General features: G+C 47.4%; 1 protein-coding gene across 1 annotated transcript in view; it reads right to left on the reverse strand.

The window, feature by feature from the left end:
* The window catches only part of LOC106811547 (structure-specific endonuclease subunit SLX4-like), a 24,603-nt gene that overhangs the window by 8,249 nt on the left and 371 nt on the right, over positions 1–15,983 (reverse strand). The window contains exons 2-15 of the mRNA XM_014815214.1: positions 11,257–11,377; positions 9,966–10,952; positions 9,585–9,707; positions 8,630–8,729; positions 7,812–8,160; positions 7,525–7,637; positions 6,835–6,960; positions 6,313–6,501; positions 5,934–6,074; positions 5,278–5,457; positions 4,771–4,910; positions 1,817–3,851; positions 1,304–1,687; positions 758–905 (exon numbers count right to left, since the gene is read on the reverse strand). Of these exons, the coding sequence (XP_014670700.1) occupies positions 758–905; positions 1,304–1,687; positions 1,817–3,851; positions 4,771–4,910; positions 5,278–5,457; positions 5,934–6,074; positions 6,313–6,501; positions 6,835–6,960; positions 7,525–7,637; positions 7,812–8,160; positions 8,630–8,729; positions 9,585–9,707; positions 9,966–10,537 (4,600 nt within the window). The 5' untranslated portion in view covers positions 10,538–10,952; positions 11,257–11,377. The remainder of the gene's footprint in view (positions 1–757; positions 906–1,303; positions 1,688–1,816; positions 3,852–4,770; positions 4,911–5,277; positions 5,458–5,933; positions 6,075–6,312; positions 6,502–6,834; positions 6,961–7,524; positions 7,638–7,811; positions 8,161–8,629; positions 8,730–9,584; positions 9,708–9,965; positions 10,953–11,256; positions 11,378–15,983) is intronic.

Raw genomic sequence — 15,983 nt, forward strand, 5'->3', positions numbered from 1 at the left:
CTCCAAACTGTATCAGATTCCCGGCCAGTGTCTTTTGTAAAAACAATGGTTGGAAATATAATAAATCAAAACAAATGGCATGTGTATTGTTTTCATTTGTAATTGCACATCACATGGAGTATTTATCACCTCTAAGAAACCTGCAAAGAGAATAAAAATGGCAGATATCCCATGTGGTTAAAGTAGAATGGCGGCCATTTTGAAAAATGGCCGCCAAAGCTGACCAAAGCACAATCTCGAGTGGCTCCATATCTAGAATTGTTCAGAATACATTATTCTACATGTGTACCAATTTTGGTGCTTTTATTAAAAAATGAACAATTGGTTTGCTATGCTGCTGTACTATATTAACCCCTGCGGTATTATTAAACCCTATGTGGGTGCATATATATATATATATATATATATATATACGATTAGGAGCGTGTGCGTAACTTGATGTGTTATTATTGATATCAAAAGAGTCAGGGTGTCCATAACCTGATGCATTATTATTAATATAAAAAGAGTCAGGGTGTGTTATCAATTCACATCAATAGAGGGGGAAAGGGATTGGGAGAGACGATCTAGAGGGAGAGTGTTCGTACAATTTATAGGTATAACACAGTGGCAGAACCATACATGGAAAGATCATTCTGTGCAGATTTCATACAAGCAGGGTTGTGTGATGGGTTATGGCTGTGACAGACAATGAAAGAAACATAAAAAAACTAAATCTCGTCTAAAAGCGATTTGATATCGCCAGTAGCGCACTAACTCACACTAACTAATAAACTCACATCAAGCTCTGGTGTGCACATCTGCAGGTAATCTGCTTTTGGTGTCACTTTATCAGACATTATGTAGCTTGCTATGCTATCTCTTCGGGCACTAGCAGCAGCAGGCGTGTTAAAAGGCTCAAACGCCTGAAAAACAGGTATAGAGTTAGGGATAATAGTAATCGAGCTGTTTATGGTAATTAAAACGAAGAAATCTAAAATGATATGGTTAGTTAATGATTGAAACTTGTTCCATGTTGGAAAGTGACTCGTGCTTGCTCACTTTAATTTCATGTAATGTTGAATAACAGTACCTGATAGCTCTATATATCTGATACTAATTCACAGGATCATGAAAAACCAGACAGAAAGACACGTGGAAACAAAGCTCACGGATACCAGTTTGTTACACAGTGATTGCACATCGTGATTTAACAATTACTAATGAAAACCAGTACACTAACTTCTTTCATTCTTACTCACTGAATAATTATCAGTGCACCCACAAAAAAATCCCATCTGCTTCTCAACCCCCTCCCCCTTACCTCCTCCAGCTTTTTCCCAGCATCCCGGGGCAGAGAGCACTTTATGAGAGCGGCTCCTGTATGGCCACACTTCTCTCCCTGTGTAGGACGACCAGGACCTCGACCCGGGGGAGGTACCGGCTCCTCCTCCTTCTCCTCCTCCTGCTCCTCCTCCTGCCTGAATGACGCACCGTCTTCTGCGAAGACGAAGGCCTCATCTATGCCAGCGTAGTCGCATGGCGGCGGCGTCAGAAGGTCGACGGAGTCAGAGTCCTCCTCCTCCTCCTCCTCCTTCTCCCCTCCTCTCTTCCTCCATCTCCCCCTACTGAAGTCAGTACTGGACAACGGCTCCAACGTGGATCGCGTCGACACGAGAGGCAAGTGTGTCTCCCCCTCCTCCTCCTCCTCCTCCTCCTCCTCCTCCTCCGTGACGAGCGTGGGAGTCGGGGCGGTGCTGGGCGACGCATGCGGGCGACCGTTCCCGCCGCATGCCCGTTCCCCGACGCACGACCCCTCCGTGCGACTCCCTCGCGCCTTCCGCTTGCTGCCGACCGAACTCGCCGATGACGTCGGGCCGCCACCGGGACTCGGCGACCTGCTGTCGGTGAGGTCGATCGGCGAGCGCGCGAGCGTCGGTCCACCGCGGCGCGTGTCCAGAGGCGGCGCGAAGCCACGGCGAGGCGGAGACGCAGTGGTGACGAGAGGTCCCGCACGCCTCGGGGTCTGCGTCGGGCCGCCACCGGGGTCGTGGGAGGTCAAGGGAGGGGGAGATGTGTGGGGCTCGGCGGGGAAGGGAGATTCAGCGCAATCGGAAAGAGAGGGAGATGCAGCGGGCCGAAAAGAAGGGGGAGACACAGCGCAATCGGAGGTAGAGGGAGATGTAACGTGATGGAAGGGAGGAGAGGTGGGAGGCTCAAAAGGAGAGAGAGACATGGCACGCTCGAAAGGAGAAGGAGATGGAGCGGGTTCAAAGGGAGGGCGTGACATGGCACACTCGAAAGGAGGGGGCGATGCGGGGGGCTCAAAGGGATTGGGAGACTCCGCGGGACTGAGAGAATGGGGAGACACAGGAAAATCGGAGGCTGAGGGAGACAGGGCGCAATCGAAAGGAGAGGGCGACGATGCAAAGAGGTCGGGCGTGGTGTGGCGCGTGCGTGCAGGACTCGCGCGCTGCGTCGCGGACGAACCGTCGCCGAATACAGGGCTCGCTCGGCGGTCGCGCGGCGATGCAAGACTGCCACAGCTGCTCGCGGGGGTCGCGCAGAGGTCGGACGCGAGCGGCGTCGCCACGGCGATGGCCGGGATCGCTCCGTAGACGCAGACGACTTCCGGCGAGGCAGGCGACGCATCGCAGGCCGCCGGGCTCACCGACCGATCCGGCGCGGCGTCTGGCGAAAGTAATGAGACGTCGTCAGCTCCCGGGCTCGCGGACTGATCCGCCACGGCGTCTGGCGAGGGTGGTGAGTGTACGCACGCGCGCAGTCTCGTAGATCTGTCCCCGACGGCATCTCGTGCGGCCGACGATCCTCGACTGTGGGGACCGCGGCGACTGGCGTGTCGGTTCGTAGATGGATTCGGCCGAGGGTCCGGCGAGAGAAGCGACACCTCGCTGGTCGATGGGCTCACGGATCGAGGATTCACGATCATCACAGAGTCCTCCCCGCTCAACATCGCATCGCGATCGCGTGACAGACCGACAGATCGATTCCGAATGAGGTCCGGCGAGGGTAGTGGTGCGTCGCTGGTCGGTGGGCTCACAGAGCGACTTCGGCCAGCGTTAGGTGAGGGGAGGGGCACGTCGCTGATCCCTGGGCTCATGCATCGGTCCAGCACGCTGTCCGATATGTCCTCCAACGTCCTGTCGCTGGTCGCTGGGCTCATCGATCGATTCATGATCGGCACGCCGTCTAGATATTCTGCGTAAACCAGCTTGACACTCCTGCATGGGCTCACAGATGGATTTTGCCTAGCATCTGGTGAAGGTAGCGATCCATCGCTGGCGTGTACGCTCACAAAGCGATTTTGCCCAGCATCTGGTGAGGGTAGTGGACCATCGCTGGTGTGTGGACTCACAGATAGATTCTGTCGAGGATCTAGTGAGGGTGGTGACCCATCGCTGGCGTGAGCGCTCACAGATCGATTTCTCCCAAAGTCCGGTGAAAGCAGCGGCCCTTCGCTGGCACGTGGCAACAAGGGTCGATTCCGACCAACGTCTGGCGTGGGCAACGACACATCGCTTGTCGACGGGCTCAGTCCCTCCTCCGCTCCCGCTCCTTCTCGCAGACGCACCTCCTCCGCGCCACGCCGGTGCTGCCCCCTGTCGCAGCGTCCGCTTGGGTCGTCGCTGGAACTGACGTCGACGGCCGAGCCGGCGCTCTCTCCCCGCCGGATCCCCTGCGTGCATGTGAATTGGAACAGGTCGGCGTACAGGTCGTCGTCGTCGTCGTCGTCGTCGTCGGTCCGCTCCGCTGGACCTCCGTCGCCGGCGCCACCTGCTGAGAGGTCGGGAGGTTCATCTTGCGCCGGCAGCTGAGTCCCGCAGGCGTCGGCGAGCGACTGCAGACCGTACCTTCAGATAGCAAAGACGACGTCGTCGTGTTAGAAGCAGTGTTGTAGGTCTCAAGGCCGGTTTCTTTGGTCTCGGCCTCGGAGTGCAATGACTCGGACTCGGACTCGAACTCGAGGACTCGGGTCGAGGCCGGCTCGAGGCCACTACATAGTACATAACTGTACATATTGTAAACACTCAGTTGACAAGAATTTAAAACTAAAACTCCTACCTAAATTTATGCGACTAGCCGTTTATTCACATTGATTTTTGCCAGTTGAGTGTGTGGAGCTTAGCCTAAGATCTCGGGTGTTGAGAGTTTCGCGCCGTCATCTCGTCTACTTATTTTATTATTACCTGACAACGTCGCCTCCTTGAAATTTTGCTAGAAATTTCAAATTTTATAAACAAATTTAGACTCACGGTTTTAGGTTTCATAGTGTAGGGTTTGGGGTAGAAATTATAGTTTAGGTATTTTTTTTATCAAAACTGGACTCGGACTCAGACTCGGACTCGGGGGGTGCGGACTCGGGGGGTGCGGACTCGACTACAACACTGGTTAAAAGGCATGAACCTAGAAGGCACGGCCTAGAAGTCACGTGTTTACTTCGAATCGCAAAGAACTCCTATGGGAACTCCTATGCAGGTTGCAGGGAGGTTGTGCGGACGATGGAACTTAATGTATTTTAAACTCGCTGTCACTCATAAGTCACGGGTTTCACCCCAGTATTGGACAAACTCCGTCATCGATTATAAACGTGTGACATCAAGAGTCGACAGTAATAATGATTACATCCTACGACTAATTACCAGTAATTACGAATAATTACCACGGTGATGCAATGGAAAGTAAGACATCATAACGAAAATTATTACATGCAGGGCCATTGTAATATGAAATATCATAAAAGGAACACATTGCCCCTGAACGGTTGGTTACCTGTTGGCGATTTCAAGGACCTTTGAAGCATTGTTATGATCAACATCATGGGTAGAGCCAGAGTATAGGAATTTCAGAACACACATACAAGTGACGCTAGTGTAGTCCCTCCAGTCGAGGCTATCTATATCTTTCACCATCTGAAAGTTCAAATGCTGTTTTGAATAGAAATAACACCATCTATTGCTCTATACATTAAAATAATTTATCACGTATTTAGGAATTATTTTCAACAATGTTATAAAATTATATTGAAAGTTTATTTTTTTAAATATGTTATCATGTTATTTTAAAATGTTTTTTTACCAAATGTCACTATACGTCAGCAGAATGTAGGACAAAGAGCATGGGCAGGGCTTGCAAATCTATAATCCCTTATGGATTTCTACCAGCTTCGGGCGAGCGGGCAAGCATTCGTTTTAAGCACTGATGGGTGTAGGATTATTGCAGCAGATGCCGCGACAGTAAACGAACCCCACGTCCTCGCCAACAGTAAACGCCACCAACCTGCCAGAGCTCTGCCGATCGCATCGCAAACACGAACTTGTGAGCCGGAATCCGCCGTGTCTCCGATTGAACGGTGACGTCGCTCGCCGCGTCGTTACCGACCATGCTTGCGAGACGGGCGGCCATGTTGTTGTCGACCTTCGCCTCCCGCGGAACCGAGGAGACGTCACCTTCGTCGCTCTACGAATAAACATACATATATGGCTATATTGCAGTGTTGGTAGAATATGGGGAGCACTGTTAAATTGTTTCTCGTTTGCATTCACTCGTGCTTTTAGGGGTGGGTCGGTAGTTGGGACTTCTTATGAGTCATGTGCACAATAAATATATCTTGTGAATATATATAAATAATACATGTAATATATAAACGGCATATTATATATAAATGTATATATATATATAATTTGCTATGTTGTATATGTGATACATGTATTATTTATGTATTTTATAAGAATAATGTGTAAATTATTATTACAGGTTTTTAATGATTCTTACTGCCATGATTTTGACGGGACGTACGTGTTAGTCGTGGCAAATATAGAAACACTTTGGTGAGAACCAACCTAAGATCAAGTTGGATTTCCAGTTTACATTTCACACAGCAGGGTTTTATTGTTAGGTTGTGATAAACTTTCGCGCGTCTATTCCTTTGTTACCTCAAAGAGAAATCCGGCACAAGAGCTATTTAGCTGATGTAAAGTCTTGTCTACAACAGGTGGCGCTTGAGATTGACTTGCGAGGTTTGCCAATAACTCGGCAGCATCATCGTTTGATAGTACATTGGTTGCAGCAGGTTCCTGGGAAAAACAAACATTCTCATCACATTCTGCCAGCATTCAAATGCACTTGGTTTGCGCATCAAAAATGCAACGACTCAGACCACCACTTAACAAGGTTGAAGTCCATGCATTCAAAATTCGTTTAATGCACATCTACAGATAATACCAATAATAATCTATATATCGTTATTTTGCTTGTACCTGGTTTGCAAAGTCCTGTGTTTGCTATTGTGAATATTCCCTGTAAAATACGTACCATCTTAGCTGATGGCATGGTAGACAAGCGGCGCCCATATATGTTTGAAACATCTTTCAGTTTGCTGCCAGCCGCAACCTTGCATGGTGAGATAGGTGGGATGAGGCAAGGAACATAGTACTGATCACGTTGTTTCTGAGTCCAAGCACTGCAGTGTGGCAACAGGGAAAGTCTCCACAGTGGACACACCTACAGGGAAGATAGGAGATAATGAGGCAGAGTAACAAAGGTTAAAATATAAAAACCAGTTAAGTTCCAGCCGAATTTCACAATTTTGCCCACGTACTTGAGATAATATCCTACATTATTACCAACTTACATTGTTTGATTGGCAGACTAGGACTAACCACTAATCCACGAGTACACATGCCCTTGGCTGATACATGAATTATGCTATTCCTATAAATTATAGGTTGTATATGTAACCCTCCCTGTCCCACATAAAAAAAACTTGATTATTGAGAGTATAAATGTATAAATATTAGCCTTCAAAGATTTACATCGTCATTTACTACTGCTTACGTTCTCGTCTTCAGACAACTGGTTATCTTCCAGACAGATGGAGCCACGAGTACACGTGTACTTGCTCGGTAGTCTGCTGGCACGAAACAGTAAATCTCTTGCTTCTGTGTCCGAGTAGTCATCCCACTGTGAAACATAGTCATGGTTCATACAGAACTGAAAATTTTTCCAGCTATACTCGTGTCTATAGCTTTTTAAGCTCATTTAATGCAATTTTTATTGAGGTTTGCACATTTATTGATGGTACAAAATTTCTTTTCATTAAAGGCAAGGATTCTTTCTAAAAATTCAAGGACATTTTCATGAAATTCAAGGACATTTTCATGAAATTCAAGGACATTTTCATGAAATTCAAGGACTTTTCAAGCACAAAATCAACATTTACTAAATTCAAGTACTTTTTAAGGACTCCGCTCAAATTCAAGGACTTTTCAAGGACTGTGCAAACCATGATATTTCACGCAAGTCTAGCGCACAAAATATGAAATATAGCCCATGCAAACATGCACTGCTTAAAGATGAACAAATAAATAATAAATGTTACTGGAAATGACAGAGATCAACAAATTGGCAAAATCTCATCACTGCTTCAAAATGCTATTATCAGTGATCCTTTGTTTGGGATGGAATCTTTGTTCTGGGACTGAATCGAGAACTAATCAGGTGAATTCTTCCTCACAGCAATCATACCTGCGAAACCAGTACTTTTACTCGTTGATCCAGAATTCTAAGATTCTCTTCTCTGCTTCTTTGCAGGAGAAGTGGCACCGTTTCCTCTCTCTTCTGCTTGCGTCTTTGTTTGACTATGAACAAACAAGGGCATAAGCCGCATATGCACAAACACTGACAAATGTCCTGGTACAGATTTTTACACAAAATGAACCAGCACAAGCACACAAACACCTGCATTTACTAACTCACTCACTCACTCAATATAAAAAGATTGCATACGCAACCCGGCATCAAAGCAGCCTCACCTTTCCTCGCGCCGTCCCTTCCGCCTCCGCGCACGAGGTCGCTAGGCTGTCTATCCACCCAGCTAGCAGGCTGCTGCTGCTGCTGGTGGTCCTGCTCCATCAGGGAGACAGAGAGCGCCATCGCAGTGTGCACCTGTATCTGCTCATCGAGCGCGTTTGTCGGCCGAAGTTTCTTCGCCCACCTCAGGGCCGCGTTGGACTTCGTCGCCGCGGCTCGTGGTGCCACCTGCAGGGTTCCCGCGGCTTTCGACGCTTCGAAGTCGGCCGTCTGTTTCTGGCAGATCTGGATGAGGTCGACCACAGCTACGTTCTTAGACAGTGCGCACTTCTTCAGATGCTGTTTCCTCGCCTGCAATTGTAATGATATTATATCATGTCATATCATATCGTATCGTATCGCATTACATCTCATCACATTACGTCACGTCATGTCACGTCACGTCACATCATATTATATCAGGGGTTAATAATGACAAATTTGTCATTTAATTGTTAATTTGTCATTATTAACCTCTGATTATATCATATCATATTATCTGTAATATATAATCATACTAACGTTTTGACACAATTCAAGTCAAACTTATATAAGCTCACTCTTAAAACGTTTTACTGTAACTTGTAAGCCGACTCTTATAGTACAACATCCATAACAAATGAATTTAAAATTTTTAGGAAACATCACCATATCTTCAATTTTGTGTAAATAAATTGTTTAAATCTTGGTAAAGGCAAATTTATGGTCTGCATCGCAAAATCGTCGGTCAGAACTTCCAGATTTCACAGGATAGCAATTCCGCGACGCGAGTGGTTCTCACCGCCTCCGTCTTTAGCTTGCGGTCACAGAGCGGACAGTCCGGGACTTTGCCCCTCAGCAGCTCTCTCTGGCTCTCCTTCTGCTCTCTCTGGTCAAGGCATCTACGCCATCACAGACCGATGCCGCAGAGCGAACGAGTATATGTATCAGCAATCACAAACGAAGTTAATCGGCAGTTAACGTAACATCGCACGCATTGTCAGAGCTATACGTGCTACACGCTGAATTGTGACATTCGGCCAATATAGTGGTGATGTAACCACGCAAACCCGACACGAAACAATCAGGGTTCTCCCCTACGTTGCGCAAACGGGGCGCGCGCGCCCCGTTTGGGAAAACTCCCCCCTGTTTGAATCATTGCGCCCCGTTTAAATTACCTCCGCCCCGTTTAAGTTCCACCACAATAAAAGTTTGCCAGCGCGGGAATCGATCGGCAAGAATTGCCGTTCGACCAGGACATCTGACGCGTGTATTTTTACCGTACCACGCATGCACTGCAGACAGTACACAAGTTAACCTGACAATGCACAGTTAACCTGTCACTAACTGTACACCGACTCGGCTATCTTATATATACAAGAACCCCAAATACCGTCTATGGTGTGGTGGCGATTTTACGCATTAATTAGTCGTACGGTAAAAATACACGCCCCCCGGACCCCCCTAGTTTCCCCCCTCCCCCCTCCCCCTAGTTTTCCCCCTCCCCCTCCCCCCTCCCCTTCCCCCCTACCCCTCCCCTCCCCCCGTTTGAATTTCATCCTGGGGAGAACCCTGACAATAAACAAACTTCACGACATATTCCGACGATGAACGACTGACTGCCTACTGCCAACGTAACCACTGATAATTTCTGCTTGGTTTGCAGATAACGCACGTCTACACCGGTTGTTTACTCCCCATAACTGTATCAGGATGATTGCTGAAGGCACACATGGGGAGGCGATGTGTAAACCAACCTATTCATGTGTTGTTCCCTCCTCACATAGCTGAGGTGGGCGAGATTTTTGTTGCAGATCTGGCACAAGTACGAGCCGTCTTTCCCGATGCCGTCCGTCTGTGCAAGCATTTCCGAATCTTTGCTGAATGAAAGAGAAATGAAAATCAGATGCTATTTATTCTTTTTATTCATGTATCTCTCTTTCTCTTTCTCCATATTTATCTACCTGTCTACCTTCCTCCCTCCCTCTCCCTTTCCTCCCCTCTCTCTCCCTCTCTCTGTCATCCTCTCTTTTTCTCATTATCTCTCTCTCTTCCTCCCCCCCCCTCTCTCTCTATCTCCTCTCATTACTCTATACCAATGTTCTAGCAGGCAATGGTTACATGACTAATTGACTTACTACTGGATTGCTCGTGCATACTCCTCATCAGACTGCATCAGCTTCTCACTATCACAGCTATCCAACCTTCCTCCGCATCCCAGCTGCTCTTCGTGACTGCACTCATCTCTATCCGACCATTCAAGCACACCATCGACGCCGTCCAACGCGCGATGACGCGAGGACGAGGCAGGAGCCGAGCGGTCGGGGTTATCGGACGACGATTCTCCGTCCTCGCCGCATCTCGCAGTCAGCTTCACTCGCCTGAAGCTCTGCAGGTACTCGACTATGTCCTGCTTCCCGCTGACGGTTTCCGCCGACGATCGCGCGTCGTCGGCATCTTCGCCGGCGGGAACGGAATCGTCGTCGATCTTGAGCGGACACAGCGAATCGGACGACGGCGTGGACTGCGGCGCTTCGCCGGCGCCATCTGACGTCGGAATTTTCGCTCTCGGCTCGTGGCTCTCTCTCGTCCGCGCCGCGTTCTTCGACGCCGTCTTGGTCCGTCGCAGTCTCGCGTGTCGCGTTGTTCGCTTGTCGCGCGGTTCCTTGAACTCGTCGCTCTCCCTTCTCTCCGTCGATCCGCACGACATCGTGAACCATCCGGCGGCGGCCGCCCCGGGTCTCCACTCTCCAACGTTCCGATTTCCGAAAATCAAACGCGAATGTTGCAGCACATCGGTAACACTATGTTTACTACTCTCTAAAATCTAGTCAACTTTTAGATTTAGTACGGCATTGCGCGCATTACGAATAATGCGGCCCGCGGTGAAAAAAACACTGGGTTCTCAAGTATTTAACGCTGGCGAAGCCTCTCAGGAATGTCGAGACGTCGGATGTTAAAAATTCCCTTCCCTGTGTTGGCCCTCTTCGCGCTTCACAAAGTCATCCTTCGACTTTTTCATCATGTCTATCGAGGCAATGAAACGTCCTCTTTCCCGCATGGCTTCCTCTTTCTCCTTATCAATGTTAAGAAAATCCATGAGTTTCTGGGGTCTTATTGCAAATCTGAAACACAATATATTTGAATGCGTTTATAATCACAACCAGATCGCATAAACCTAAACACACGCATTTTCGATCGAGGTCCTTACATAATTATTTCCGTATTATAAGTCATTACTAATAAATTCACAGATCGGCGAAACCAATCTCACTATTTCGCTTGCTTTCCCTTATTTTACGTCTTTTCAACCATAACCTTTTACGCAACCCTAGCAACGTGGGGGAAGCCTAGCAGTAGTAACGATATAGAATTAGAAAAAGTAGAAGAGAAATAATGAGAACTTTCGATGTCAGGATATATATTTACCCCAGTGCAACAGCGAATGCAGCAGACACAGCAATAACGCCAAGAGCAAAAACATTACTGGCTCGGAACGTCGGGGTTCCTCTGGTCTGTCTTTTTCTTTGCGGATCCATCTGCAATTAAACTATCTGCCAATGAGTTGTTGCAAGCTCGTTTGCAAGCGGCGCTGAGTACATATAGTATAGTGGTTGGTCATTCATTGTCTGTTTCTGCAGTGTCTTCTGCATCTGCATGTTTTGTCAACTTCGGCACTTGGGTCACGCAGGGGCCTGTGATGGCTATAGATTTAGTTATTTACTGAGATCATGAGATGGGTCCCCCAATTCACCTATAAACAATCAATTTGCGCGCAAAGCTCCTGGGCCTTTAACTTAAGTCCGTTTACGTGGTCACATTACATAACATTGATTGATACTTCTTCTACTTCTACTTCCACTTCTATACTGGACAGTCCGTAAGGAATAAACGTCCAGGGAGTGCACGAAACTCCAGGTACGTTTGATGAAACGATTCGTGTTTGCAGGTAGCGTGCTGCATGGTAGACGACTGGGCCCTAAAATAGTGTCAGATTATTACTATCGTTTTTCATAAGCTTAGCTAACTAATGACTAAATGATTCATTGCCATTGGAAGCAATTAATTTACTGTACCGTAACCAAACGTAGTTACGTATGCGCTATACTAGGGGTCTTAGCTCCAAGAAACGGTAATTGCTACGGCGCTTAGAATTGTAGTATTGTTTACTACCCCCCCCAAATATCGTCTCGAACAGCCTCGGTCGGCTAACTAGTGTGAGGGTAGCTGATAGGCTAACTAGTGGTCGGGGTAACTAGTGTAGTGAGTAGTGTACGCACTCATATACTATAAGTTATAACCCGCTGCTCCAAACCAGAATGAGACGGGATACTAGAGAAGCGTTGCCGAAAGGCACAGTTTCAATGCCGAAGCGCTGAACGCGCGATCTTCGCGCAGGTTCCGCGGCAAGGCGCACGCGACTGCGGGAACGGCTCCTAACGACAGTATGCCTCAGCGTGCGGGAGCGGTATGGATCCGTGCGCGTAAATAATTGGCGGGCGCACGGGATCTCATAGCTGCGCCAGCGAAGCAGTTCGCGCAATTTTTAGTGGGGACACAGAGGGTAGACATTTGGGACGTCAACAGTGTTCAGCTTGTTATAAAAACTGTAAACCGAGTAATCCTGTTCGTTAACCGCGCGAGCTGTGTCACTCCATGCGAATGACAGAAAGACTGTCGAAATTCTGACACTCTCGCTGAACCTTCTGGCCCAGTAATGGAAACGGCTGTCAGCATCAGGAAACACTCTACCGGCTGCATTCGCGCCCTAGGCAATACGCTGCGGCAACGTTTTTTGCAACGTTCCCAATGGCGAGGCTCGTAACGGCATTCGAAAGCAGTGCGCCGGCCTGCCCGCCGCTATAGCTCTATAGACTTCGCCAGCTTCCGTCGCACCTCTCGCTTAGCTTAGTCACTCAATGGCTAATTCGAGGTGAGAGCGAGTCGTAGTCTATATATACATATAGCCTTTGCACCTCGCGCAACCTTCTTGAAAGAGAGTAGGTCCCCATACTAGAGAACATTAACAATTTTCGAAGATAAATATATTTCGTCATTTAGTTAAGGCAGTTATATTTATTTGAAACGGCCTTTTGCAAGTGTGCCTGTGTCTAGTATAGCCTAGGGCTATTCCAAGCCCTAGCAAAGAGGCGTTTCTGTGCTAGTCGCCGACGTAGTCTAGGTAGTACTAGTGGTCTCAAGGATAGAGAACATGGCTCCCAACATATAGTGGGCCCCAATCGTATGGCATATGGGCACATAAAACAATGTGATTTACATCAAATAATATAATATTATATCAATATAGATAGGTTAGGGTTATCTGGGTTAGGCGTTCTGTCCGATCTATTAGTAAGTTTACAGTACTCTGTTCATGTAGGTATCTTAGTAGTAATTCTTATTGTAAACATGTACTTCACTTCAACCGGTGCCGGTGCGTATGTGGTTTGCCGTTTTTGCATATATTCCATCGTACCAGGCCACTGGCAGCAACAATCCAGAGAGACACTGGTTATTACATTCCACACGCTACGGCTCACGCAATCACTTGTTATTACTACAAGTAACATGTTACAATACATGACTACTAAGTACTACTACCTAGTACTAAGTAGTAGTACTACGTAATAGTTACACAAACTTTAACTATAGCTTACAAGCACGTACTAGTAACTAGTAGCTGATGAACTACCAGGACGGCTACCCTGCCGCTGCTGTACGCCTACTGCTCTGCTATATATATACCCATCTCCTTGAAGTCTGAACGTCAGTGGATGCGAAACATGCACAGCATCGGGGGTATATAACAGACGCCTGCCAGCACATACATCAGTGTAAAGAACCATAAATCAGTTCACGGTCTGTTCGTGCTCACACAAAGACCGCGGTACGGATCGTTCATTCGGCGCGTCTCTCAAGTCTCTTTCGCGTACATCTGGCCTAAAGTTAGTGGAGCGTCGTCGAAACTCTGCACCGCGGGGCAGCTCTAGTAGCATTCAGTGTAATACAAATTCGCATAAAAGTCAGGTCAGGTCTGCCGTGCTCACGAGACTGGTACGGACGTTCATCATCACCTCTTCGGTGCAAGTGCTCTTTTCGCTAGCACTAAAGCTTAGTGGAGGTGTCAAACTCTCGCACCGGCGGTGGCAGTCTACCAAGAAAATTCTTTGGGCAAAATCCCTCGCACCGAGAGAGCTGCTCGTCCACGCCATCTATCGGCCGCGATATCTACGAGAATCAAGTGTCAGGGCGTGCTAATTAAGATAAATTAGAAACAACTCGCTTTTCTAGAAAAATACAAGCTAACGCAGCAACGAAAACAAGTAGCAATAACGACCCATATGGATTTATTCTCGGCCCTACGTCTCCACAGTCCGAAAGGCTTCTGCAATCACCAAGAACTGCTCAATTGACCGATTACAGGGCACATTTGATATAACCGCGTGACATATGGTTTCTGAAATATAGACAGCGAGTATCTCATATATGGCGCCACATGGGTGGTCGCGTTCCTCTGCTTCGCGCGTATATCCGGCCTGCTAGACTGTCCAGCCCCAAGCCATCCCGCAAGTGCTCTTTCCCGGACACCAGCACTTGGCGGTTGGTAGAGTATGACAGTAGGCTTAGTCTTACAGTTGCTGTACCTGTTTAATTGTGATCTTTTTCAATGTAAGAACAGCGAAATGTAAGGAAAAGTATGAATATTCAAGAATAACTCCCAATACTTTGGTTCTGAACTGCAATCTGAACAGGACCTCAAATCCACTTTGCCTCCTCAAACTATTTGCCTTCATATCACGGCGCTCCTCGCCATCTATCGGTTCCACAAAACTAGTTCGTTCTCCTCACGTGTGCTTAAGCGTTGCATTGGCAGGCAAGACTGTTGCCAGCCTATACTGACTCGCGCATTCAATTCAATACACCACATACGCATATATGTATATAAGAGATTAATAAAAATATTATATGTATTCATGCACATAAGATTTATTCATCAAAAATTTTAAATTGCAAATTCAACATTACATCATATCCGGAGTAGCTAATAGGGAATTATTCCTACACAATTAACTACTCCTGATTATATGTTACTACTCATACATCTCCACTGCAAGTACTTCTCGACAAATCAAAATCAGGCAAATGGCAGATAAAAACTATAAATGCACTCATGATTTTCTATCACTTATTATAAAATATACTAATTATTTCTGATGTTCCAGAGAAAATATTCACTGTTGCTCTTGACTTAGTGGCCTCTTCGACAGTGTGATAATTATTCATTTTTATTTGATAAAGAAAGAGAATTTAGTATAATTTTCATGACACGTCCTTTAGCATATGTTCTATGTATCTACCAAATTGCTAGCAGTAACAAAGCAGCAGAGCGTGACACTATTCCTCAAGCTCTGCCCTTGTCGAATTCCGAAGAACACTGGCATAGAGAGCGATGCTTTATCGATAACCTTATCGGAATCACAATGGTACTGCTTGGGCATGCAGTAGGATTCTCGTACAAGATGGAATTTGTTCCTAACACAAACCATTAATATGAAAATTATATCTGATAACGGCATAAGTCCAGGGTGAGTATCGACAAGATTCACGGTCACTTTTCGTTTTCACTTAGCAAGTCACGCTGATTATAATAAGCACATCATCTCTCGTCTCTCTCGCTCTCTCTCTCCTCTCTCCCTCTCTCTCTCTCTCTCTCCTCTCGTCTCTGCTCCGTCTTCTCTCTCTCGTCTCTTCTCTCTCCTCGGTCTCCTTTTGGCTCTCAGCGTGGCGTGCTCTCTTCGGTGTTCTTTTTACTCTCGTCTCGGTTGCGGCTGCGGCGCTTTCGGTCCTGCGTCTCCTGCCGGCCCCAGCCTGCCGGGCCCGCTCGGCGCCCGGCCCTGCCTGTCGTGTGTGAGAAAGCAGAGAGTGGGAGGAGCGAGAGCACGAGAGAGAGAGCAGAGAGCGAGAGAGGAGAACGTAGAGGGATCCTCGAGATCGACATCTTGTCACCTCGAGAGAGTCCATTCGACTTGCATACTCTCTGTAACCTCTTCAGGCACCTGGTTGCTCCGGCCGCGGGCCGGCCTCTCTAGGGTGTCTCTTTACTTCTCGTCGTTCTAAGTCTGTCTCTTCCTTCTCCTCTCCTGTGTTGCCGTCTA

This window comes from Priapulus caudatus, unplaced genomic scaffold (assembly GCF_000485595.1).
Source record: "Priapulus caudatus unplaced genomic scaffold, Priapulus_caudatus-5.0.1 Scaffold551, whole genome shotgun sequence".
NCBI classification, from domain to species: domain Eukaryota; kingdom Metazoa; phylum Priapulida; class Priapulimorpha; order Priapulimorphida; family Priapulidae; genus Priapulus; species Priapulus caudatus.